This window comes from Agelaius tricolor, unplaced genomic scaffold (assembly GCF_023055355.1).
Source record: "Agelaius tricolor isolate 1412-34295 unplaced genomic scaffold, bAgeTri1.0.p SCAF_5, whole genome shotgun sequence".
Classification (NCBI taxonomy): domain Eukaryota; kingdom Metazoa; phylum Chordata; class Aves; order Passeriformes; family Icteridae; genus Agelaius; species Agelaius tricolor.
The window spans coordinates 34,207,461-34,233,986 of NW_027269265.1; the positions used below are offsets into that span (position 1 = coordinate 34,207,461).

General features: G+C 42.4%; 1 protein-coding gene across 9 annotated transcripts in view; it reads left to right on the forward strand.

The window, feature by feature from the left end:
* SUSD6 (sushi domain containing 6) overlaps positions 1-26,526 on the forward strand; it is a 93,284-nt gene that overhangs the window by 48,906 nt on the left and 17,852 nt on the right. For 8 of the 9 annotated variants that reach the window (XM_071427165.1, XM_071427163.1, XM_071427164.1 and 5 more), the window contains one exon: positions 1,929-1,958. The exons of the other annotated variant lie outside the window; for it this stretch is intronic. In XM_071427165.1, the coding sequence (XP_071283266.1) occupies positions 1,929-1,958 (30 nt within the window). The remainder of the gene's footprint in view (positions 1-1,928; positions 1,959-26,526) is intronic. 9 annotated transcript variants of the gene reach the window in all.

Sequence of the window (26,526 nt, forward strand, 5' to 3'; positions counted from 1 at the left end):
ATTTTTAAGAAAAATCCTCAGCACTTTGTCTCAAACAGTCTATCCAAATATCCTCAAGTGCCATGAGATGAATATAAGTTGCTTAGTCACTAAACATACTGCAGAATTTGGGGAAACTGTTCCCTTTTCACAGGAAGATATGCATGTATATTTTAACACAAAACAAATGCAGCGTTTGGTAATAGGCAAGCAGTGAAGCTGTGTCAGAAGAGGAGGATTTATGGAAACTTGAGTGCTGCTCGGGAATATTTTTTGAGCTTTATCACTGTTGCACTGTTTTTCCTTGTCTGGCAAGTTCTCCAAGATTAGTTGTGGGAAATAATGAAGGAATGAGCAAGCAAGGAGACTTGGAAAGCTCCTCAGTAATATTGAGACTTAGTTCTTCATCTTTTCTGTTTCTTTAAGGGTTCAACTGGAATGTAGCTAATAGCCAGGATGCTTAGTAGATAGAGATGGGGAGTTTTTAAAGCATTGGAGAAGAGCAGTGACAACCTTTTAATCTGCATTTCCACAGATAATGCTTCCCTATTTTTTCTTTGTTGCTGTGACTTTTGTAATTTTACCCCCTCTCCCTCCCATCTCTGTCCCTCAAGGCCTTGTATTTATATCTCATTCACAATGGTCCTCCTGCCTGGCCAGGCTATTTTTAGAAGAATGACAGTGGATCAGATTAAGTTGTTCATTAAATTTTAACATGTAGTCTGTAAAATACTCTGAAAGCTTCCTATGATTTATGTTCCAAATGTATAATCTCTCTTGGATTCATGACTGGCTCTGTCAGAAACCTATCAAAACAGGTTGGGCCTTTCATTATTGATAATAGCATCACCTGATCCTGGGAAATGCAAGTAAATGTGTTGGTAAAAGTATTAAACATCCTGAATTAAGCAAATATCAATACCCATAAAGGAGAGAGTGTAAATATTAACCTTTAAAAATTAATAGTAATGCAGACTCGGTGAATCGAAGTCCATTTAGATTTAGACACAGTCTGATTTTTGTTGACTGCACGTGCAAAATGCTATAAAGTTAGCTCTTTAATTTTTAGGATTGCCATTAAAGTGATAAATTGAGCTTGAATAAACTGAAACAACTTCATTCCTGTGTGTTGTCTGTGAAAAAAATGCAGCCAATCTGCTGCTTGCTGTTCTCAGGTTGTTTCAGTGCCAAGGTTATTCTGCACAGAAGCTCTTGGACACCGCTGCTATTTGTTTGCATTGCACAGAGCAGCTTGTTAGAGCACTCTCTGCTCATTGAGCAGATCCAGACTTGTTCCTATTCTCTGGGAATCTCTGTGAAGCAGAGCTTTCCTTTGTCTCTGATTGTGCAGCTGAAAGGAAGGCGTTTATACAGCTAGGGATGAATTCAATGGCCCTGAAAACAAGGACACTGTAGCGCTGGATGGCCAGACAGAAATGTGGAAAGTGTCATGCATGAGCAGATGATCTTGATTCTAACCTGTATGCTTCATGGAAGTGTGGGTTTGGAGGAATTGCAGTGTCAGCCCAAAGCAGGGTGGCTTTCTTCGTGGAGAGAAGGGGGAGCATTTTCAGGAGCAATTCCTCTTTCCAGTCCCTTTGTAGAGCTTAATAAGAGCAGAGTGATGTGGAAGAGCATGGTGAGGAGCTGCAGAATAAATGGCCAGGCTGCAGAGATGGCTAGGAAGCAGATGCAGGTAGGTTCAGAATTAGACTATTCATATAATGATAATAATATTCACGCTGCTACACACACTGACCCAGGCAGTGTTACTTAAGTAAATGCCTTGAAGGGAGTAATAAGGATCTCAAGAAGCCACATAACTTTTTAAATTTTAACGAGTTCTAGTGGCTGAAGAATTAATTGAAGCTTTGTGATGTTTAGCCAACTGCTGGCTTAAACCATGATAGCATAATAATAATGCTGAACTCTCCTTTTGTCTGTCTTAGGTTGGCTAAGCAAATCCAAAGGACCTGCATGTGAGTAAACTTACATTTATTGCTGTACTATGAGAAATGAGTGTGATATTTTACTGGTTAATATAAGTGTTTGTGAGCTAGGATTCCCATTATACTTTTTGTCGTGTTGCATAGGCTTGAGATTCATCTCTATGTCCCATTTTCATTTTTGACCCTTGGATTTGGGAATGACAGCTGCCCTCAGTTTAAGAGATGGAGATCAGCTTCCCATCTTTCACTGTGCTTGGAAGGGATCCTTGTTCCTTCTACAGCATTTCACTTCAAATGACTCAAGAAAACAAATCAGAATAAATATTTCATTAAATGCAGAGACATGCTGCTTGTGAGAGTTTTGAGAGGCTGACAGAGTACTGAGAGGACAGGGAGGACAGGCTGAAGTAAAAAACAATTTCATTTCCTTTAATCAAGAAAAGTGAACATCTCAGCATGATTCTTGATATATTCCATTGGATACTCCTGCTTTTCATTTCATGTGCTCGGAAAAAGTCTAAAGTCATTCCAGTGGCCATGTTATGAATGCATGCAATGTTATGGATGCATGCAACTTTGGAAGCAGTTGGGAAGCCTATTTGATTTCCTTATCTCTTCTAAATATATAAAGTAAAATTTTCTGTACGTTTTTTGTTAAACTCTGAAATAGGATTTGTTTAGTCTGAACTTTTCCCCTCCTCTGAAAAAACCAAAAAACTAAAAAAACCCCAAAACAACAAAAACCAAAAACCAAAAAAACAACCCCAAAAAACCCAAACAAAAAAAACCTCACCAAAAAAACCCTGCAAAAAACCACCACAGGAACAAAATCTGAGGGGAATGGATTAATAAAGAAGAATTTAAAGACATTGGAGGGGAATTTTTCCACCTACCAAATTTTGGTCTTCAGAAAGTGGGGGTTAAGAGAAGTGCTGATGGGATCTGAAACCTCTTTTTTTATTCACTGCTTCAATATTACTCCTGGCAAGAAAAGCAGTATCACATACATATAATATTAAGGGGCTTTCAATTCTTGGCTTATGGTTGCTAGCAGGAAAATCAGCTGTTTTAGGAAAAACCTCAGGAGTTGTCTGGTCCAATTCATTGTGGATTCTTGGGTTAAAATGCAAAAGATGGAAACTGGTATGAGTTTTATTGAGAAGCAGGAGGGGTGCTAAGTGCCATTTGTTCTTCAGGAGAAACTAGTTGTGAACTATAGTCCAGGTTCTGACTCATCATCATCATCCTGGTCCTCCTTGAGGACTGCTGCCGGCTAGTCTGAAGATAGACATTTCTCTGTCTCTTCCTATTTTCACTCAGTCTTTTCCTTTTTATTTGCTAGAGGCAATCATTTGGGAAGAGTTTGGGTTTTTACCTAATATTACAGGAAAACTCCTGCCAGTGGGATAGAAGAAAGTTTGCTTGTTTATCACCTTGTCCCAATTCCTTTCCTGCTTTCTCTCCCTTTTGAATCCTGCACTGGTTCCCAGGGCAGCTGAGGCACTATTTTTTAGAATATGTGGAATGTTTTTCATCTGTGCAACCCATGTCTGCCATTGCTTCTCCAGCCCTTACATCTAACTGAAGTAACACAAGTAGTTCCCACTTCCTGTTCATGCGGCCAGCTGATAGTGATTCTGCCGTGGGGATGGCAGAGCAAGAACTGCATTTGCTGTGGAACTGTGGCAAACTTCAGCCTGGGCAGTTACTGCAAATACTGCTGGGATAGCTGGTGTGTGGTATGTAAAGCTGTGGGTATAACCTCAGCATGCTGACATGGGTGGCAAGGAAGAAACAAGGAGTGGGGCAAAGTAGGAAACTGTAGATTGTTGAGTCTTCAACTTTTGTGGCCAAATCTGTCAAGGCTCTGCTAAACCTGGGAATCTGTGTCTAGTTGAGGCTTGGTAACAAGCTGCCAATAGTCCAGAGTGCAGATGATACTAAAGGCTCTTGAACAGCAAACTCAGAAATGTTTGTACCTTTGTGAAAGTAATTGGAACAGGATTATGGCATTGTCACAAGAGGTTGTATATGTGCTTATCTGTGTGTGTTGGTCTGCATATAAAACCATGTTTTCCTTTTAATGAACTGAAACCTCTGGGGAGCATTCATCTTCCCCTGCAAACAGGAATTCCTGAGGCTCTGCTTCTGCAAAGTGTTGCACTGGAGTTGAAGGACTGCTTCCAGATGTTGTTAAAGAGATTTGAAGTAACCCCTTAGGTGTGGGGTTGCACAGATGAGTTACAGGATGTGCTTGCTGGGCTGGAGCAGGCTTGTTGCTAAACTGTTGAAGAATAAAATGAGCTTTTGGCCCAGCCTAGTACAGTGATCCTTTTATTATGGAATGGGGAGGGGAAGTTTTGGATTTTTTGTACTGAGAAGAGTGCCTAATCTCAAGAGGTTGTTGGGATGCTCCCTTATTTCTTGTGTACTTTGGCATGGCTGATGCTGGATGGAGATGTCTCCTGTGTTTCTTCTCTATACGTTCAATGCTGTGAATGCAAAAATAAGTGTGTTTATCCACCTGGCATAGTAAGAAGCATTTCAGTGGGAGCACAAGCCAAAGAATTGAACAGTAGGGTAACAAAAGAGCATCTTGAAATCCTGTGGGCTCAGCATTTTAGGTCTAGCCAGTCATCTTAATTCAATTGGGAAAAATATTTCTTGTTCCAAAGCAAAAAAATACCATTACTGCTGCTTTTGAGATACATCTTTTACTTCATCAGTAAACGGAAAAATATGTCTTACTTGAAAAATGTTGCCTTTCTGTAGAGTGAGATAAGCCCCTCTGGTGGATGTTGTCTTGAGTTTTCAGCCCACAGACAGGGATGGAACATGGTAAGCTTTGACACATGCAGAGTCATAATTAGAAAGTCAAATGCTGCTGCTGCATTTCTGGCTAGAAAGACCATTTTCAATGTCCTGATAAGAAGACCAACATGGTGTGTAAAGAATTTTGTGTCAGACATATCCTTAGACACTGATATAACTGTCCAGAAAGAGAATAAAAACTTTTTTGTGCTCTTACCAATGTTGTAAGGCAAATGGGGTTTGTAGGAAGGTGGTAGAAGAGATTGAACGTGAATGAGGATCAACAGAGAATAAAATTCTAGGAAGGAGAGGAGGGGGACAGGAGTGCAGCAAAACAGGAGAGTGACTGTTTCCAGGAGTGCAGTTGTGACAAAGATCCTAGTGGTTTATAAAGCAAATTAGTGGTTTGGTGGTTAAGTAGTGCAAATCCTAAAAGAAGGTAGTGTTTTATTTATGCAAGTAGATTAGAACAGTTGAGAATAGTATTGCCTTGGGAGGGAGAACTCTAGTAGAAAAATACGTGTTTATTTTTTAAGGGTCAGGTGTAGAGGAACCCTTTTTGTGAGGAAGATAAACTATTGAAGCTGCCTAACTCTAGATCCTTGTCAACACTCCTTGCTGATGATGATTCCTTCCAGGTGGTGTCTGTATGTCACTGTAAGTGTGGAATGAAATTATGTTAGGGTTGGGTAAGTGACTTCTAGTGCTGCCTTTATTCTGGACCACCAGCATGTTGGAGATTTAACCTCCAGGAGACTTAGCTGATACTGCAGAGACCTTTAGAAATGTGCTTCTGGTGTGTCATACAAAACTCACAGCTGTTGATATATCTCTGTCATGGGAGGAAAGAAATGTGGATTTCTAGCATTTTCCTTGTGCCCATTCCTCTTGTAGCATTGGAACAGCTATCTTTGAAACTCAGAGCCCTGGGGATGCCCTTGCTGTGTAACCAGTCTCCAGTGGTTCAAGTTTTGGGCTGCTGGTGTGCTTTTGGAAAAGGAGCTGTACTGTACAAGTTGTGCTGAGCCATGCTTTGTGCTGCAGCGCATCTTATCTTTTGCACAGGCAAAGTGTGTAAAGTATCTGTAATGCTCTGTATTATCCTAAAGCCAGTACTTCCCTTCTGTCCCTGGTTTTGCTTTCCTGAACAAAAGTAACAGTTGAATGCACCTGGAAGACAACCTTCAGGTTTCACTGTAAACCCTTTCTTTGGTGTAAAGATTTAGGTTGTAAGATACTAAGACAAGGTAAAAAGTTTATAATTTGCCTGTTTGGGTTCAGCTGTCACTTTTCTCTCAAATGAGGAAATTACTAATTTTTCATATATAAGCTGAGAAATTTGAATATCATCACAAGCTGCAATGAGTATGCCTTTAAGAGCAAGTCTTAGTGAAATCCATCAAGGTGGCAAGTTTGGTTTTTTACACTTTATTCTTTTAGTCCTCCAGTTCTTTGCCTTTCCCAGCAAACTAGTCTTGCTGCAAATGTTAATGCCATTAGCACAAAGCTGGGTTGACCTTTGAGCCTTCTCATTTTGAATCTCTTTATTTGCATTTACTTCTCAAATATTTAAATGTTATTTTCAAGTTGACAGTTTGTGCTTTGATGGGGACTGTTTCCTCCATGGCATTTAGTAAGCTGGACTCCACTTCTGGAACAGTTGAGGGGAGATGTCCAGTGCTGGGAGAGCTGAGCTCTCTGTGGGTACAGGACCCTTATAAATTTTGGTCACTGGAGCGGTAGTGAAACCATAGAGGCAGATCACAAGCCTGGCAGGGCAGGCCCTGTTAGTGCACTTGTGCTGTGTGGGACAGTGGCCTGATCGCTGCCTGCTGGCACCAGGCCATGCCTCGGCTGGGCAAACACTGAAGTGCAGTGTGGGGGCTGTGCTGGAAGAGGTTAGCTCCTGGGGGATGTTCTGTCTCCCTGCCTGCTCTTGGCTCCCTGGAGAACTGACTGCCTCTTGGCACATGCCTCCAGCTGTGGAAACTCCTCAGGGCTAGAGCACCTTTTCAGAAAACTGGACTTTTTTGTTTGTTTTGTTGGGGTTTTTTGGCTTTGTTTTTTTTGGTTTTTTGTTGTATGTTTTTCTGTCAGTATTGCCTTAATCATGTCTGCTCCCACTTTAACCAGGTCTTTTCTGCTTAAAGGTCATGAGCTGATCCTTTGTTTGAGTTGAGTCCTTGGGTAGGCATGGTATGACTGCATGGGGGAAAAGGAACATTGCAGCCTGTCATCTAGGACACAGGTAGGGCTGCTTTTAGCATCCTTGGTTCTTGCTGTTAGTAAAACAAAGAGGGATTGGTATAAGCTGCTATAACTAGGGGTGTTGTGAAGAGATTCATTCTCTGACTACAGTCAAGGTGAGCAAATTCATAGCTATTTTACTGCATACCTCTGGCCAGTTGTCTGAGGCAGGTCAGGAGTATTTCATGCTTGGCTGCATTGGCTGCCATGAAGGGATTTGAGAGGATGAAAATTAATGTCTGTTCTACATCCTCTGACAGCAGGAAAGCGTCTTATCATTAAGTCTGTTTCCATCCGCTCAACTCTTGACTTAATTAGTTGCTTCAGATGGAGGAAATTTTTCTCCTGACTTTTGTTAGTAGCACCAAGGGAGGATGCCTGCAGAATCTGAGCTTTTGTGGTTTTATTTCTAAAAAGCTGCCACTGAACCCAGAGTTTCAAACCTGCTTGCCAGCATACACTGTGCACAAATGAAACCAAACACATCTCTCTTTCCAGAAGGGTCTATCACCTTTTTTCTTTCTGCAGCAGTAGAGGTTGGCCTCCTCATTAAATGTAGATACTTCTCTATAGGTAAGAGTTAAAACACCTAAGCAGGAGTGGGATGAGGGGCTCTTACGTATTTCATAGACTCATAGGATATGCTGAGTTGGAAGAGATTCATCAGGAACATTAGGTCCAACTCCCGGCCCTGCGCAGAACACCCCAAGAGTCACACAAGTGCCTGAGAGCCTTGTCCAAATGCTTCTTGAACTCTCTCAGGCTTAGTACTGTGACCACTTAACTGAGGAGCCTGTTCCACTGCCCAAACACCCTTTTGAAAAACTTTTTCCTGATATCCAACCTAAACCTCCCCTGACACAATTTCATGTCATTTTCTCAAGTCCTGTCACTGGTCACGAGAGTGAAGAGATTGGTGCCTGCACCTCCATTTCCCCTTGTGAAGATGCTGAAGACCACAATGAGGTCTCCCCTCAGTCTCCTGCAGGCTGAACAGACCAAGTGACCTCAGCTGCTCCTCACATGGCTTCCCCTCCAGACCCTTCACCATCCTCATGGCCCTTCTTTGGACACTCTCGAGTAGCTTAATAGCTTTTTTATATTGTGGTGCCCAAAACTCCTTACAGAACTGGAGGTGAGGCCACAGCAGTGCAGAGCAGGACAATCTCCTGCTTTGACTGTGGGGTTAGGGTAGCTTCACCCACTGTCATGGTGAAGTTGGAATTGCTGTAAATGCAGCAGTGTTTGTGAATGGCAAATGTTTCAGTCTGTAGTTTGCTTTTCCAGTTTACCTGTATTCCACCTGGTGTGAAACTTAGCTTGATTTACTTCTCAGGCATTGTGGTGGTGATCTCTTTTTTCATACAGTGGGAGATGGTAGGAAATGGTAAGTTACAGGAAACATTTTTGCAGTAAATCCTGTAGTATTTATAACAGAATCATCACTTGAAGTTGGTTTTCCGTGACTGGTATCAGAGGTAATGAAAACTGAATTGAAAACAAAACTAGAAAGCCCTCTGGTAACCATCTGTCAGTTGTTAAATATCATGTGATGGCAAGATGAAACTTGTGGTGCCTGGTGTGATCTCCAATCTCATCACAGCAAATACTTCCAGTTGCTTTTGCTGGGCAAGTTGACTGTTTCCTGTCCCTTTGGAGTAGCTTTCTCCATGGGAGGGATTTCCTCCCAAGGCTGAGCTGATTCCCCGGGTGGAAGGATAGATGTATTTATGCTGATTAGTTTATTTGAGCCGTGCTCTCCTGCGCTGCTATGTGCTGTGCCCAGTTTAATGACCAGCTGTAATGATTTTTACTGTTGTGCAGCTGTTTAGCAGTAGCAAGAGAGCAGTTGGGGACCTTTTGCTTTGTCTTGTTTCAAGTCTTCCCCGAGCCCATCTTTGTTGTGGCATCAGCAAGCACAAGGCTGCAGCACACGGCTGCTGCGCCCCGGCCCGCACGCATCAATTTATCAGCTTGATCTTTGCACCCCTGCTCCTCGGGAGGGTCGGATGGCAGCTGCAGCTCCTGTCAAGCATGATGCCGGGCAGGGAGCTTGGGGGAGGAGAGTTACAAAAGGCTCAGTTTAAATCATCTGTGTAAGGGCGCAGCAGAAGCTCTGTCATTCAGGCCCCATGCTTGTCTTCTGGTGCTATGGTTGTAATGACATTAGCATTTCAAAAAGGGGATTACCACAACCCCCGGGTTCTGAGGGGAGGCTATTTTGGCTGTTACTTGAAAAGCTTCTTTCTGGTTACCTCGGTAGTCGTCGTCGTCCCCCCCCCCCCCCCCCCCCCCCCCCGCCCCGTAGATCCTGAAGGGTTGATGCCATGTTAAAAGTGTGTTGTTGTTGTTGCAAGGAAGCTGGTTGTTTATTGGCCTAAATGTGGGCTGGCAGATATAAGGTTGTTTCTGATAGCATTCTTTCTTACTGATTTGGAGTGACTGCCTGATTTCCTGATGGAAAAGTTAAAGGGTCTGTGTTGTGATCATAGCTCTGTGCTAGAGAGAGCTATCCTGTAGTCATGCTTACAGGAAGAAGTTACATTATATTAGTTTGTCTTGTGTATTTCAACCGAAGGAAATGGGCAGCACATGCATCCTATTAATTGTCTGCCTTCCACTCATCTTGTGTCATGAAAAAATCCTTTCTGTGCCCAGGCAAGGGATTTCAGGGTGGTTCCTTGGGAAGTGATTGTATTTTTATAAGGTCTTGTTTAGCAACAAAAATTATTTTGTGAAACTGAGCTCCTGACTCTTGCAATTCTGTTGCATTACCCTCACCTCTGATCAATATTCAGTTGATTGTTTTTCACTAAGTTCACTTACCCTTTGTGATCTTAGTTGTGCTGGAAACTTGCATTAAGGCTCTAAAAATACTGGACTCTAGTGGAAAATCGATGTGGTTGCTACTTCCTCTCCAGTTCCATTTGCTATAGAAATGGCAGGTTGGGACAGACAGATTGGTTGACAGTCCCTGGGGAGCAGAACAAAGGGAACTGCCTTCTTTGCCTGCCAGGGTGAGGCAGGACTGCTTTGTACAATCTCTCCAAATGCGTGAGCCCTAAAATTATTAAGTGGCCCTCAGTGTCCAAAACAGAAACCCTTACCCTGACTGAGCACACTTGGAGGGTGTGCAGCAGGAAATGCTGGTGGTTGTCTGGAGCAGTACTGCCAGTGCTGTGTGTATTGTACTGTTGAACAGGCATGGAAAGGTGTGTATTTGTTTTATAGGTAGGCTGAAGTGTTCACAGGCCTTAATCTTTGTGTGTGCCCATGAGGACTCGTCTTGCATGTTCACATAGGATGTAGTTCAGCAAGTGGCTGTGCAAAGCAGTGCTGAGGTGTCCCTTGCTCTGGGGGCCTTCTCCCATGACTCATGGCTCCTGCACAGCTGTGGCTCTTCCTGAGGGAGATGGCAGGCCTGGGCCAGAGATAAGCTCTCCTTCTGGGAACCAGAGAGGAGCAGGAGTAGTTTCCTCTGTAAACACACTACAGGGTATTTGGTGTGCTGAGAAAAGGAGGCATTTAACTTATCTGTGTGAAAACAGGAGCTGAGGAAGGCCTCCCAGTAGTGTGGTGGCTGCTGACAATGTGTGTGTGCTTATTCCGTGTATTTCAAGCTCTGCCCATCTCCAGGCATGTTCTAATCTGCGTATTTCCGTGGAGGGCACTTCTGTCTATAAACTTCACCAAAGATGGAGTTTCTTAAACATCAGGTGTTCAATTGAACTGCACAGAGGAAAGGTGGAGCTTCTGGGCGCCCTGTGCTGGACAGAAAGCTGTGGTTGGTCTGTCTTGTCCTCTCCTTTTTCCTGTTTCTGCAGATGCAGCAGCACACACGGCTATGCAGAGCGCCCAGCTGTCTCATGGGGAAGTTAGTCACTGAGCTGCTGTGCTACCAGCTCTAGGTTTTTGGATTAACAGTTCAGCTTAGCTCCCTTGCACCTACATGTGTCTGGTCTTGGGATGTGTGAGCTTCTGCATCCTCTTTTCCAAACTCCTTTTCTGGTAGTGATGCTAGAAATGAAATATGCTGTATCATTGTGGAAGCAGGCTGCAGAAAAAGGAAAACTGTAAATCTGAATCCTGTGAACTAAAAACCAAAGAACTAAAGAATGCAAGAAGCAACAAACAGCCTTGTTTCTGAGAGGCTGATGAAGTTTCAGGTTTACTGTGGGGAAAACCCTCTTATTCTTTTTGATTTCAGGGCAATTACTGTTTTAAGGCTTGCAAAAGAAAGATAAGGACAACAAAAACCCAAGTGAATAAGCACTGGTCATAATATTTTGTGAGTTAAGAGCATTTATAATTATTATGGAGTAAGAGGAGGGGAAAGCATGAAGGAGAAAGTAGTTTTATTTCCCTTGCTCCCTGTTTGGATTAATGAATTTAATTACTTGGAAATAGCTAGTAGCAAACTTGTGGCTTTTTTCAAATGTACTTCTTACAAGACTGCAAATTTTAATAGAGGAGGCAATTCAGTAAAAATAATTGAAGACATGAGACCTTAACCACTATATCCCTCATTGCAAGTGCTTTGTGTCAGATGTTGAGAACTGAATTAATTTGCCTCTGATGTATTGAGGGGGAGAAACCGGGACAATATACGATGCAATTCTAGATGCAGGGAAGCAAGTGAGGTACTGATTTTTAAATAGATCCTTATAAAAATAAAGTTGTTCTTTCTTTTGTTCCTGTCAGAAAAAAAAAATATATATGGAAAGGAAATGGCTATACCAAGTAATGGGATTCTGTGTAACAAGCAGCAAGAGTGGATGAGGTGGGAGAAAGGAGATGGGGCAGATTGCCAGGAAAGGGTCTTAGCACAATAAATAAAGCACGTGTCAGAAATTTCTCACTTCTTGAGGGTATAGTTTAGATTCCACTAAATTGTTTGTGGAATTCCTGTTCTTTTGTCAGCTTGAACAGGTCTCTTTATAAAGTGATATAGCAGCTAAGCAAGTAAATAGCAAAGAAAAACAGTAGTGCATCTTCTTTAAATTAGGAAGATACCTGGTGGGATGGCTCTGATGTCGGGTACATTACCATCAAATGAAATTTTCCAAAGTGCTTGTGTCCCACTGGTAATTGCTAGGGAGAGGATGTCTCAAATCATGCAAATGCTGCTGAAAATTTTGCTCAGTGTGTTTAACAATCTGAAAGAGTGATTTAGTATTCTGCTGCTTAAGTTTGTAGGTAATATATTACTGAAGGAGAGCTGCAAAATTCCCATGACAACTGGGTAACATGAAATTACTCTAACAGAGCAACTAAGTAACATTTGGAAATCCATGAACAGACACTGAAGCTGGCTTTCTCCAAAGGTTGCTTTGACCATAAGCAGACTGAGGAAGCATTTGAAAGAAGGCTTAAATCCATTTCCTTAAACAATTTGCAGTGATGGAAGACAGTGTAGTACTGTGTGCCTTTTCCTCTTGGTGTCTATGTATCCTTAGACAATACCATCTGCACCTATTTGCACCTATTGCAAAACCATCCTTGCTGTTCCTCTCAGCCACTGCAGCCCTGGAGATCTCCTTTACTGCAGTATGGCCCTGCCAGTGCAGGCATTTTGCACCTCTAGGCAGAAACTCACTATGATCTTGTTGCTCAAGGGGCTTGCTATGTTATGTTCCCATTGCCATGAACCTTCCTTTTGACCATTTTTACTGAGGAGAGCAAGTCACTTATGTCTAAATTTTCTATCTGCAGCCACATGACCTTCTGTCAGAATGGACTGTTATGGAAAAAACTACTTTTTTGGGAGCTTTTTGCAGAGTCCAGACTGGAAATCTGTTGCCAGTACATGTGCTAGACTGGGATTAGAAGTTTCCAAGCAGTGGTCTTTGGAACACATAACATCAGCCCATATAGTTTTTCCTGCCACATGATGACAGCTTCTTACTTTCAAGCTGCTCTAATTGTGTTAAAATAAATCTTTGAATGTTTCTTTGCTTTTCAGTGCAAGCAATTCTGTAATTGGCAGAGCTGTGTGCCTTGTATAAGAAGGTATGTGGTCACAAACTGCCTCTGTAACAGAGAAATGCTCTTGTTGGAGTTTGTTCTACACACTGCTGTGACTTTCATTGTGATAAGGAGTTTAAAAGCACCTGTAAGAGATAACTTCAAAAAGCACAGCTATTAAGAGGAAAACAGGTGCAGTTGGAATCTAGTCCTGGTAGTGTGTTTGTTGCAGGGTAGTGTGGGATCAATGCCTTACCAGAGCAGCAGAAGAGATATTGTGATTTGGTTTCTGTTTACGCTGTGAGCTAAAGAATGAACGTCAACTGTCTGGTTGTCTCTTCTCCCCTGAGAATGAGTGACAGTGACAGCTTTGATGTGCCGTAACTAGGTTGCTGTGATTTGTGTTTAAGGTTTTAAGTTTGGATGCTTGTGGGGGCAGGGCTGTGAAAGTAGAACATGGCATTTGATATAAGCAGACACCTCTACCCTACTGTCTGATAAAGGCATATAGACTGGGACGAAAAATGGGAGAGAAAAAGGTCCACTGTCATAATCTAGGACTTCTCTCAGTGCCTGGGAGACTTCTGCTTTCTTTGTTCTCAGACAAGATACTGAAAAAAAAGGCATCAAGAAGAGAAGTCAGTCTATCTTTTGAGGAACACTCTAGTTTTCCAGACATTAAATACTCTTTCTGTTTCTTGGGAAATAATTTTGACTTCTGGTGGGAGTTCACACAGTATAATGGTGTTTAGCCACAAAATAGCTTTTACACAATTGCAGCATTAGGTTAAGAACTGAGGACCTATTTTGAGGTTTGTTGCTGGGTGACTATGAGAGAATGAAAATATGTATCTTGCCAGTGCTAATTCTTGAACATGTATTTTAGAAATACATGTTCAAGAATATTTGGAAATGCCTGGATCCTAGGTAAAAAGATCCATGTAATCCAGAGGTTTTGGAAAAGGGCATTCCTACATTGGTACTAATATATCCCTTTTGAGATTTTAGAAGGCTCTTGTGTGCATGCACAGAAAAAAGTGGTATTAGCTGGAGGATGTGTTGTCAAACTCCAGCTGGGTGTTCCAATCAGTAAGTAGTGATTTGGGAGGACACAAGAATTCTTAAGTTTAAATGGGACTATTAAGTATTTCATTAATACCCTGATGAAAGATTCAGATTATTTATGAGGAAGTCCATTTGGGAAGTAGGTACTTTTAACACTTCTGCCTTCTTTCCCAAACTTGAAGTACTTTCAACAGAGGCTAAGCTGTCTCTCTGTCTCTGAGCTCTCTGTCTCTTAGGATCATTGTCATCTGCTCTCCATGTCAGCTGCCAGAATGTAGCTGTTTTTGTGAGTAGCATCCCCAAAACTAAGTGTGGCTAAAGTAGCCTTTTCTAAGAAATTAACAGGAAAGGCAGGGGTGGACACAGGGCAGAATAAAGGATGGTGCTGCAGGCTGTCTAACATGATATGAGTGCTGTGTAATTGAGCACAACAGTCTTCGAACAGTCTTTGGCTATAATTGGCAAGAGGAAGAAAGTTCTGACAGTGTCTGTGGGATCCTGTATGGTAAGAAAGAGTATTTCCTCTGTGCTGAGCAAATTGTATGGAGGTGGAGCAGATTGGAAGGACAGAAAATTACCAGAAGTTTGAAAGAAGGGGCTGGCATTTTTATTCTGTCATTTGTCCTGGTAGCTCCCTGCTGCCTGCTGAACATGGTTCTGCAGTACCTGTTACTACTAAGACAGTGGGTTTTGTCTTATTTCCTTCCCCTAAAAACTTCAAATATCATTTTCCCCAATCATATGGAGGAGATAGGGAAACAACTGAACAAACCCAGGAAAGGTCTGGGTAAAGGAGTTCTGTCTTTAGTATCAGAATGACTTTGTAATAATACCTGCTGCTGGTCTGTTAGGCTTCCTAGATGGTACATGGGTTCAAGACCCCATGTGTTCCTAGCAAACTTGGCTCAAGTGCTCAGGTTTGGGTTCAGAGCTCTCAGATTGCTGTATATATTGTTTCTATGTAATACCTATTCTTCCTGATTAAATGCATGTGCTGTTCTGCGAAATTTTCTATATTGCTATGAAAAAGCAATCAGTTACAGAATAGTAACTGATTGATTGAGTAAATGGACTCCTGTTTTTTCTCTGGAAGTGTATTTTACGCTCTGGATGTTCATTTATCAGTATCAAATAACTTCCCTCCATGCCGTTTTTCCCACTAGTTCCCAGGCATGTTATTTAAGCATTCTCAAGGAGTCTGCAAACACAGTTGGGAGAGTTCCCAAGTGTGTCTCTCTCTGGGGAGCAGTGGTTTTGCTATTTTTAGTATGATTTCTTCAAATCTTCCATTTCCTTTGTGTGGGAAACTTTTACTAATTGTAAAGAGGTTGAACCTTATAGTAAATGGATCTCAAATTTGTATGGGAAGCTTCCACTCCACTACCAAGAAATCTGTCAGCACTGTCTGGGCATTTTTGCCAAACCCTCTGATAGACTGAGCTACTCTGAGCAGCTGCAGAGACATTAGAGAGTAGCCTGACACAGACATTCTACTGCTCAGAAAGAGTTGTTGTAGGGATGCTATCTGTGCACCGTTTATTTTCACTGTGTCTGAGGTCTTCATTTTTGTCTGTTGGTGAACTTCATCTGGCCACTCTTGGTGGTTTATTGCCTCTCTACTGAATTACAGCCCAGAACATGTGATGAGAGAAATTACAACATCTGCTACAGGGAGAAAGAAAAACTGCATTAACTAGTGAATATCATTAACTAGTGAACATGTAAATGAGGAAGAAAGACTTCTTAGTTCAGGAATTGAATTAGCATAGCAACTGTTCAGATGTAGACCTGGTGACTGAGAGTGGTCTGAAGTCAGTGGCCTGCACATCTGGTTTAAACCTCATCTTCCTTTCTGGAAGGGTGCAGGGCTCCTGAAGGCCCTGTGCCTTGTCTGCCAGCCTTGTGTGGGTGGCTGGTGCCTCAGAACTGAGCCTGAACTGAGCCCTCTCTTTGGGGAGTGCTGTGCAGGAAACGCTTCCTTCAGCTCCCTGGGAAAGTGACCTGGGAAAATGCATGAGGATATGGGTTGCCTTATGTGTGGAGAGATCTTGTGTTTTCTTTAAAGTGTGAGATGATCTGCTTGTGAGCTGCATCCTCACAGAAGTGGGGCTTGCTGAGTCAGTGCCCAGGGCCTGTGCGTGTCAGATGTCAGGACTGATAGGGAGAAGCCTGGTGAGGACTGGGAAGGTGTAAGGCACGTTCAGGGACTGGTTCTGTGGGGAGAGCGAGCATAACTCTGCCCTCCCCTCTGGTGGGTTTGGGGTTTTTTTGCTAAGTTCAGGGAGTATTAGATGGGAGCACTGATACTGGGGAAGAGCTGGGATTTGGATACTTGCTTCCTACCTCGTATGTTCATTGATGATGTGGGGGGCAGGTCTGGGTCCAGCTGTGTGAGGGTGAGGGCTCCCCAGGGTGTACTCAGCATTCCTCGGAGCTCTGGCCCCAGCTCTGAGGAGGCCGGGAGCGCTCATGAATTTTTCTCCTTTGTGCTCAGCAGAGCACTTCCTGTGGCACTCGGGCATGCTGCAGCAGCTTCCTCTACTGCATTCTTCCCTAGGGAGCATCTGAAATAGGCTTTTCTGTGTAGGAACTTGAAACTGCTTTGTTCTTGCATGATTTGGGAAAGATTATGTTGTTTTTAGCTGACAGGCTATAACTTCTCCCACCGTCTTGCTTACTGTTTCCTTTCCAAAGCCTGAGTCAGGTGGTGGTTGTGAAATCTGTCTGCTAAATCAGTGTCTGTGTTGACCTAGGTAGTGGAACAGATTTTATGCTCTAGGGAATCATGAACCTATAAATAAATAAATCCTTGAAGTAATTATTTTGTGGGTTTTTTTGAATAATCTGGCTTTCCCACCTCATCATCTTTTTCAGAGGATCACAGAATTAAGCTATTCTAATGACATCTTGCAGTGTAAAATCAGCATTTCATTCTGATAGGTCTCTCTCTGATAAGATGGTTTTGCCAGCTCTTGAAATCAAGTTTGTTGTCCTGCTGGATTTGACGATTTAGATAAAAAGGAGCAAATAGCAATGTAGTGGATACTATTATTATCTACTAACATAGTAGATGTAATAATACCATTAAACATTGCTGAAATGTGCAGAAACTCTCCTCACAGTTAAATGCTTTTAAAAAACCCCCAAATCCTGTGACTTAAAGTACTCAACCAAAGAAAAACAAAACACACTTTGCGAACCCCAGCTAACACTATCTCTTTTATGGAGCTAGGTGGTTGGAACAGGAGTTAAAACTATTATCTGATGTGAGGGAATGCTGGGAGCTGAGCAGGAATTTACTTGTGTGTATTTGGTGGAAGATGGCTGTGAGGAGGAGCAGTAAGATTTGAGAAAGGAGGAGAAAAATCTGTGAGAAGCTCAGGAGGGACTTGAAATATCTCCAACTTGATGCTGTAAATGCTGTGTGGAATTGGATAGGACAACAAACAAAATGGTCTCATGTTGTTTTGGTTCTTGTGGTAGTCAAGGAAACAGGATTTGGAACAGCATCTGAAAATCAGCTGAATTGTCTGGAAGAACCGGGCCTGCAACACCCTCTCCTTTTCTGTAAGGTACTGTCCTAGACCTCAAGCTCTGGCTGGCAGGAAATTATAATAGTATCTGTCAGACTTGGCCTGTTGAAGTCAAGAAGGATCCAAGTAAAATGTGGTCACTGAGGTGTGATTCTTGGTGCTTTACAGAACCAAAATTCAATTAAGTGTTTTCACACTGTTGTTATCCTGTGAAATGTACACTGCCCTGAGAAATACTGCTGCTTTAGCAAGAACTGCTCTGACAGGACTAATGATGCTGTAGAGATAAGATGTAGCTGAAGAAAGCCACTTGAGAATGCTGAGCAAATAAGTGCCTCAGAACAATAATGAAACTTAATGAAATGTCACAAATAATATTAAAAAAACAGCTGGCATGCAAGAAGCAGAAGAGAGGGGTAGCACTGCAAGATTTAGTGGAAAGTGTCCCTGCCCATCGCAGAGGGTTTGGAACCAGGTGATCTTCAGGGCCTCTTTCAACCCAAACCTTCCTATGAAAAGGAACCCCATAATAAAGCATTGGGAGGATCTTTGTTTTGTTTTGTAGCTTTAACTTGGCTTTTTAATTGTTACAAAACAAAGAACCTCTCTAATTTGCAAGGGAATATTAACAAGAAGCAAAGAATATGTACAGTCTTGTATTTCCTATTGCTAAAAGCAGTGAATTGCAGAGAAACAAGATTGAAGTTTAGTAGTCCTTGAGAAGACCTGATTTCTTTCCTGAAGATTTTGGTTTTGAAAATGGTTACACTGTAGGGTTTGGGATTGTATGTTTTATAATTTCTTCTTATATCAAATGGACAGAATGATATTTAATATTTTTCTACCTTTTTATTAGGCATCAAGGGCTACAAATGAGTTCTGTCTTGGCAGTTGCTACTTCTGATTTTTTTTTAAATTCTTGTTACATGCGTTTTCAGCTGGATATTTTGCCATGCCTGTGCATTGATTCCAGTGGCTATAGTGAAACTGTCAAAGGACAAATAGTATTTCAAAGGGTGAGAGCTTCTTTTACACATCTTCTCTGAACACTTTTCTTGCCAGCTGTGGAAGGAGCTTGGTTTTTGAACAGTTTCCCAATCCTGGCTTGTTTCAGTTCAGCTGTGTTTACCTTGTGGGTGTTTGGAATGAGAAGCTACAAAGACAGAAGGGAAGAATTTATGTTTGCTGCTAGGAATGCTTTTGACAATTGCTATTTCATATCCATTGATTTGCTTAGAGATGTTGGTAGGGACTGGAAAAATGGAGATGAAAGAACAAGCACTTTGAAATAACTACATCTTTATAGCAAGATAGTCTTCTCAAAGAAGGTGGCTGATAATCTGAATTTTCTATACACCACATTTGTATGCATAATACTAAGTTGCTATTTTCTTACTGTGTACCATTTGATCCCCAGCAGACTCTGAGTTGGTGGAATGTGTGGGACTTTGCCTGTTCTGCCAGAGCTGATCGTGTCTTCTGTGACTGGTAAATCAAAGTAGCAGCAGCATCCCACCAGACCTTGATGCCTCTTGCTAGTCATGCTCCAGTCACAAAGCAAGCTTACTAGTAGCTTCACTGTATTTCCTCCCTTCTTGCCAAAAAATACTCTTTAATTATTTGTATTGCCAGTAAATAGAGATTACTTACTGAGTGGGTGTTAAGTTTCAGTGCAGGTTATACAGGGTCTGACACCACCTTTCCTACTATCACCTCCCTAGCTCTTAAATTGCTCTGACACTGTTCAAGTGTTAGGCAATATAGAGAGGTGTGTCACAGCTAGCTCGTCTCAGGAGAAGAAACATCTTACTTTTCTTTGAAGATGAGTTCTTCAGCTTCACTCTATCTTAGAGCTTTTGAATTTGTTAGAGTTTGGATTGGGTCTATATCAGCTGTCCATTCAAGAAAGTGAAGCTCAGATTGACTGAACTTGCATAAGTGGGAGTCTGTAGCACTGGGGACTCTGGGGAAGTATGTTTGCCATGTGCAGTACTTCTGGTACTGTGCAGCCTGACATGACTCCCACTTTGAACAGGATGACTTGAGGAGTGTTCAGGTGGGTCTGGTGGGTCTGTTGTGCTGGACTCTAGAGAAGTTGTTTGTCATGCTGAGCTTCTCTAAAGCTGGTAGGAAAGATGACTAAATACTTACAGCTAAACTAACCACATCTAGACTGAAAATATGACTGTGCTCAAGAGAGGCTTTCCAGTGAGACAAGGATAATAAGTCTTTGCAGTTCTGCCCAATCAGTGGTAAATTATCTGAGTGCTTGTTTTGACAAGTCCCGTGATACAGATGAGTCATTCTTAAAGGATAAACACATCTGCCCAGATGTGTTAGGTTAGATTCTGTTATGTTGAGTGGTCCTGAGCAGAGCCAAAAGCCAGAAGAGAAATAGCATGGCAGAATGAAAACGTACTCTCCTCTGTGTGTTGGTGTATCAGATTGGAGTTTCAGGATCACTGTCCTTACCCACCTTTCCCTAGCAAATCTGTCAGTAGATGAATTGCATAGGAAAACTTAAGTAACCCAGGGCTCTGAGCTTCTCAGTTTGATTTCCACACAGATGAAGGTGGAACAACATTGAGTGCACAACGCTCTCCTGTGCACAAGCCATTACTAGATCAGCCTTGGCCAAACTTCCAAATCAGTACATTTTGGATAGGCTGAGTCAGAGGGAACAGCTGCTGCTGCTGAAAGGATGAAAAATGAATCAGTTGCAAAACGTTCATTAGTGAACGAAGGAGGCCTACCAGGGCAGTGACTTGGCTAAGTGTATCTAAACTCAGAAATTATTACTTCAGATTCCCATGTCCCCTTGGACTTTAGGACTGCCTCATGAGCAGACTTACGACTGTGCATTGATCTTTGTCAAGAGTAACCCATTACAGAACAGGGATTAGAAGGTGGGCATGAACTGGCCTCTAGGGTAAGGGGAAGCCAGTTGTGATGGTGGTGGTCTGCCTGAGTTCCACCTCATGGTGGACAGGGAGCAGTGGACTCCTACTGCTGTTGGCGTTACCAAGTCATATGTGTCATCCTGAGCTTGAGTGGCCATGCTGGAGTCCACAACAGGAACATATTTTGGGAAACTCTCATAGCAAGAACTTCTAAGGCCTTTTTGGGAAAAGAAGCCTGACTGCTGTACTAGGCTGAAGTTTCAGGAGTGGAAGTTTTGTAGCCATATGGAAATCCACAAGCAAGTTAAGTTTCCTGAGGCATTGCTAAATTGAGGGCCTTGTGTCACTTGCTGGTAGAGACAAGTTTTGCTCTGCTGTGTCTTTCAGGTGTGTTTCCCTGGTGTCCTCACCAAGTGTCAATAGAGGCACTGTATTCATTTCAGTCAGGTCTTTACAGACCAGTCGCCTGTGTCCTAAATCAGCATGACTATCATGTTATGCTGAAGAACATAGTTATGCTTTTTCCTGTACTGTCTCATTGTTCTTGCTGAAGCTTGAGATGTTTTTCATTACACCAGAGTCCCATAGTGTGTGTCAGGCTTTTATCCTTAAAAAAAACCCGCCTTAGGGTATTGCTATATCCAGACTGAAAGCCCACTTAGGAACAGACAAGGAAACAGTGGAGTATATGTGCAGGTTACCCCTGAACTGAGACCAGTTTTTAGTTTTGGAAGTTTTGAGAAACAGGTAAGCAGGGACAATATGACAAATCAAAGCTGTATGAAGTAAGTTCCTGCACAGCTGTTTCCTTTTTGTAAGACCATCAACTTATTTTGACAATTCTTATTATTTTTAAATAATCTCCTCTTTGTTGCAATATAAAAGAAAATCTAGAACTGGAAGAGCCCTCTCTTAGGAGTCTACAAGGCTACTGGGTTTTGGGTTCAAAAGCAGAATCTGGAAGCTTTTGATTATACAAAGTGTTTTTACAGCACTTGCTTAATTTCCTTCTTGGAACATGTGAAAATAATTATAGGGTGATTGGAAGAAGGCACAGGGAGGCTGGAAGCAGCCTTAGAAAACAAAAACAAATGAAATGTGGCCACTTGGAAGGCTGCACTATGCCCATGGGTGAGAGCAAGTTTCTGTATTAAACAGGCTTTTTTGCAGCCACTGTACTGCTGACTCCAACTGCAGCCCAGATGCAAATTGTTTATACTGTCCTGGCAGTGTGGGATGTTGTAAAGTACTGGTCAGCTGCTCTTCATCTTTATGGGACATAAGTAAGCTTCACGAGCTTCCACACATACCACCAATAACTTTAATTTATTTGTGTGTGTGTACAGCAGTAAGGTTACTGTATCAGAAGATCTTAGAAGTACTTCTCCAGTTGTTCCCAGTTTGCTTCCTCCTCCTTTTTAATGTTTCCAGAATTAATTTATCATCCAGGCTTTGTTTAGAAGCACCAGGTTTTTTGTCTTATGATTTGGTGTTATCCTGATGTCTTATGTTTTGGTGTTATCCTGATGCCCAGAATGCCTGGCACGGATGAGAGCCCTGCTGCAGCCAGCCCTGTGCAAACATAGCACAGAGCTAACTCTGAAAAACTGGGCAGCATCAGTCTCGGAGCCTGTCAGGCTGAATCACTCGGGAATGTCTCTGAGGGGACCACATTGCAGGTGGGCTTATTACAGGGAAAATAATGCAGTTGTCACAGTGAGTAGCACTCTTCTAGGGAGGCAGATGTGCTGCTGGAATGCAGTTGTGTTTGGTTGCTGCTTTCCATTGCAGAAATCTTCCTTTTGCATATGTGGTTTTTGTTAGACCTGGAATTTGCATCTTGATTTTCCAACTGCCGAGCATACAGCAAAGTCTGTCCTGTTTTGAAGGGGGAAAGAAACTTGAAAGGCATAACATTTATTTTTCTGCCAAAATATCAGTGACACTGGGAGTTCTTTAACCTGAAGCAAGGCTTTCTAAGGGGCAGAGAGAAGTATGTTTTATATCCAGACAATCTGTAGCACTGTAGAAGTACCAGTGGCAGCTTCATATAGCCTAAACATTTTGACTCTTGTAGAATGTAAATATAATTTGCATTTTAGTGTAAGCTTTGATGCTAATGGTTTTCTTTTTAGGGGATAGATAAACTACTGGGGGTAAAAAAAAAATCATATTTCTAATAGAAAGACAGACAAGACCCGTAATTAATGTTGCACTAGCAGGCTTCCTCCGTGGTTGGCTAATCACAGCTGAGTGTTAATAAGCATAGAGTTTTTTTAAATACTGTTGTAACATGTTAATTAAGATAATTCGTCTCCATGTGTCTCTTGAGTTACCAGATGGCGACTGCATTGGTGGAAGGCTGCAATTAGAGTCTTTTCTTTCTTGCTTTTTCTTCCCCTGCCCTAAGGGGAAAAAAAGAAAGAAGGAAAAGGGGAAAAAAATGCAGCTTGACTATGTATGGGATGGCTGTGAGGGGTGCCTGTTACTGTACACATTTTAAGTGCTTGTGTCTAATTATATAAATGCACAGCTATATGATTATATATACAAATCTCTTTGCTTTGGTTCTTCTCATTTACCCACATTATGACATAAAAAAAAATAAGCCTCCTTTTCAGAGTATGCCCTTGCTGGGGAAACTGTAATTTCCCTGTGAAGACTCCGGCCCTGCTCAGTTTGGCCTTCTGTCTGTGACTTCAGAATAAGCAGCATCTGGAGCCAGTAAAGACAGAGAGCTTATTTTTCAGTGGACTTGGCCCCTGCTTAATACACAGAACCCAAAAGAGGGTTATGTTTTGCAGTGTGTTTTAGGAAGGCTTAAAATATTTTAGGGGCAGGGTCAGTGAGAAGTGTGTGCACTTACAATAGAGGCCTTTTATTGACTTCTGCCTCCTGTAAGTTAAATATAAAGAGGTCCTTTAGCCTCAGCTGTTGTGACTAGGCCCCAGCAGCAGCTGCTGTATCAGGTTTGCCCCTTTGGGAAATGACCCATCTGCTATAGAAAGCCAGAGTGCTGAAAAGGAGAAGATTCAAAATCTGTTCTCCTGATTCCAATCCCTATCTCCTCGCCAGAAATTACAGACCAGTGGAAAACCTGGGCATCTGATAATCTGTGTTTTACAGAGTAAATCCTGTCTCTGGCTAGAAGCACACCAAGTTGTCAACTCTTGCCAGCTGGCAGAGGATGGCTTCAGTCTGGGTCCCTTTTCACATGTTCTATCTGCAGCTACTGTGTTTGTGTAGTTAAAACACACAGACTAGTACACTGGTGGGCAGGAAACAAAAAAAACCCACTAATACCTCGAGCTACCTGGAAGGGGAACAAAGCATACTTCACCTCCACCAGGAGAGACCCTCTTGTCCTCTGGGGAAAAGGCTTTCTAATCACTGCAGCACACATTTGTGTTGGAATTTCATTGTGTGGGCTAAAAAGTGCTCTGAAGATGCTGGAGGAGGATAAAATCTCAAATATTATTCCCAGATCAGGTCATTGTGCTTCTTGGAGCCAGCCTGCCAAGAGAAACCCCAGTGTAAAGCTCTTTGAGTTCAGCACAAACCTGCTGTTAAAAGCAGTGACGTTTGTCCCTGAAATACTTGATGAGCAATTTCCTAGCCTGATATTAATCCAGGCTCTCTGCCTGGGAAGGACAATGCAGGAGCAGAGGGTGCATAGTGGGAAGCTGCTGTGCTGAAAGCTTTTGAGTGCATCCAGGCAAGCATGGTTAGTTGGAAACCTGGAGGTATTTAGCATTCAGAAATGGAACTGGCACTCTTGTTGGAAAATGTGGGTGGGGGTGACTGCTTTTCAATCTACCACTAAAGCACATCCCCTTGTTACTGCTTTCTCAACAGGAAGGAAGGTGTGGGTGGGGAGCAGCAGTGCTGTTGATCAAAGCTTATCAAGGTGCTTTTTCTCTCCAGACCAACTGCCTCGGAAGTGTTTCTTTCTTTGGTAAAAGATGGTGTTTAGTTGACATAGCTAGTCTAAAAAGGGTATGAAATTGTAACAGACTTGCTTCTTACTAAAACTGAAGAGCTGCTGAGGGAAGGGATGCCAAAAGTGGCTTCTGCTGTTTATAGGCTGGTTTGTGTGTGCAAGGGAGGAAAGGAAAAAACAAGGATATTGCTTCTCTAGATTTCACACTGAAAGCGAAGCTGGCTAGTCATCTTCCTCCATCATCTCCCTTGCTGCAGAAGGCTCCTGGAGCCAAACCAGTCCTGTCTCAGGCAGAAGGAAATCTTGTGTGACTGAAGGCCCTGGTTCAAGAAGAAAAATTCCTTACTGAAAAAGAAGCTTGTGGAATGTTTTTCTTCTTCAGTCAGCCTGTTTTCCCCTGTTCCCCCAGAGAATGACACAGCAGGAGATTTGGGTTAGAGGTACATGACAAGTAGTTGTGTGTTCTTTGAATAAAATAGGTGTGTATATATAGATATATAAATCTTTTTTTTCTTCTCAAGGCAGGAAACCACCTTTTGCCTAGATTCTGCAGAGCATAGGGGATAAAGCAGCTAACTTGGACAGTGAATTTCCCATCCAATAGTTCCAAAGGGCTTATAAAATAAGTGCTTGTTGTTGAAAATGGCACATATTCCAGTTGCATGTGTGCCTTTAGTTTTGGTACTACATTTCATGTTTTTTTCTCTCAGTAGGTGCATAGTGGGGTTTGAGTTCATCATATCCTATGTAAGGATCTGTCCTACCTTAGGAAATGTGGAAGTGTTTGAGACAATGTCTTCCCTGAGAGAAAAAGTTACACTAAAAAACCAGAAAAACCCCCAGACCTCAACAAACTTACCAAAACAAAACCAAAGAAGACCCAAACCTAACAAATTTAATTAAAGTTACTTGCAGTGTGTTCTGTTAGGTGTAACCTGAAGCACTGGAGACTGTCTGCAGTGGCTGTGGCTGACTATCCTGCAGTGTGGCTAAGGACAGCACTGCTGCTGTTATCTGGTTGGATCACATTCATGCTTCTCTGAGTACTGGTGACAGAAGTTAGGAGTATATCCAAGAAATGGGCAAAGGGAGGAGTAAATTCTTTCCTTTTTGGCTTACTAAACAACCAGGAGATTAGCAGAGAGGTCAGGTAGCACCCTGCTGGCAAAAACTGAAACTCTGCAAGGAGAGAAAAAAAGATCTCTTCTATTAGCAAATAGGGCCAGAGCTCTTGTTAGGAAGCAGCTGAATGTTTTTGCTGAGGCCAAACCAATGTTCAGTGTCACCCCTGAGTGGGATCCATGGGCAGCACTCTGCTAGAATTGCCAGGCCCTATAGAAGCTGAAGTGAGCATTCTTGCTGCTCCCTGGCTTGCACTTCTAGCCTGCTGACTGCATCAGGCTGTCATGTTTTTATTGTGGAAAAGCATTGTGTAAAAAAAAAGATGAAGCCCTGTGTATGAATTTGCATGCAAATAGCAATTGATAAAAACCCCACTATTGCTGCAAGCCCATCCAGGGCACTAACTGGAAAAGAGCTGTGAATCTGGCTCTGTTGTTTTCAGCATGGTGTTAAACCTGAACCTCAGGTCTGAGATGCTGAAAATGCACAGCCTCTGCAGAAGGCTTCAGATGGAATTAGTTTTTCAGAGCACCCATTTAGCTGTGGCAAGACCCAGATTGAAGGTGGGAGTAGGGAGGGAGGGTTTCTCCCTTAAAGTTTCGGGTTGTTTGGAAGTTCCTTGCCAGAAATTAGCAATAGCTTTTGCAGTTCCCTCAGCTATATTGAGGTGATGAACACACAAATTATCCATATTGAAAATTGAAGTCTCTGTAGCAGGGACAAGTAACTGGAAGACGGGGATATCTTGTGTTTATTTTGGGTGCTTTTCTAGATATGCTGTTTTTAAGGCTGGTGGCAAGTCCTGTCCGAAAGAATAAAGATGACAATGTTTTGGAGAACTGGAGACTTGGACAGAGAAGTTCTCCTTGCCACTGTGGAGTGTGCTGAAACACAACTTGTAAGAGGGTGAACAGGAAATGACTGTGACCAGGAGGAAACCTTCCCATGTGACAGGAGACAGAAGAGACAAAAAGGTGGCAGGCCTTGAGGCAAGCCAATGTTTTCTGAGCTATTCC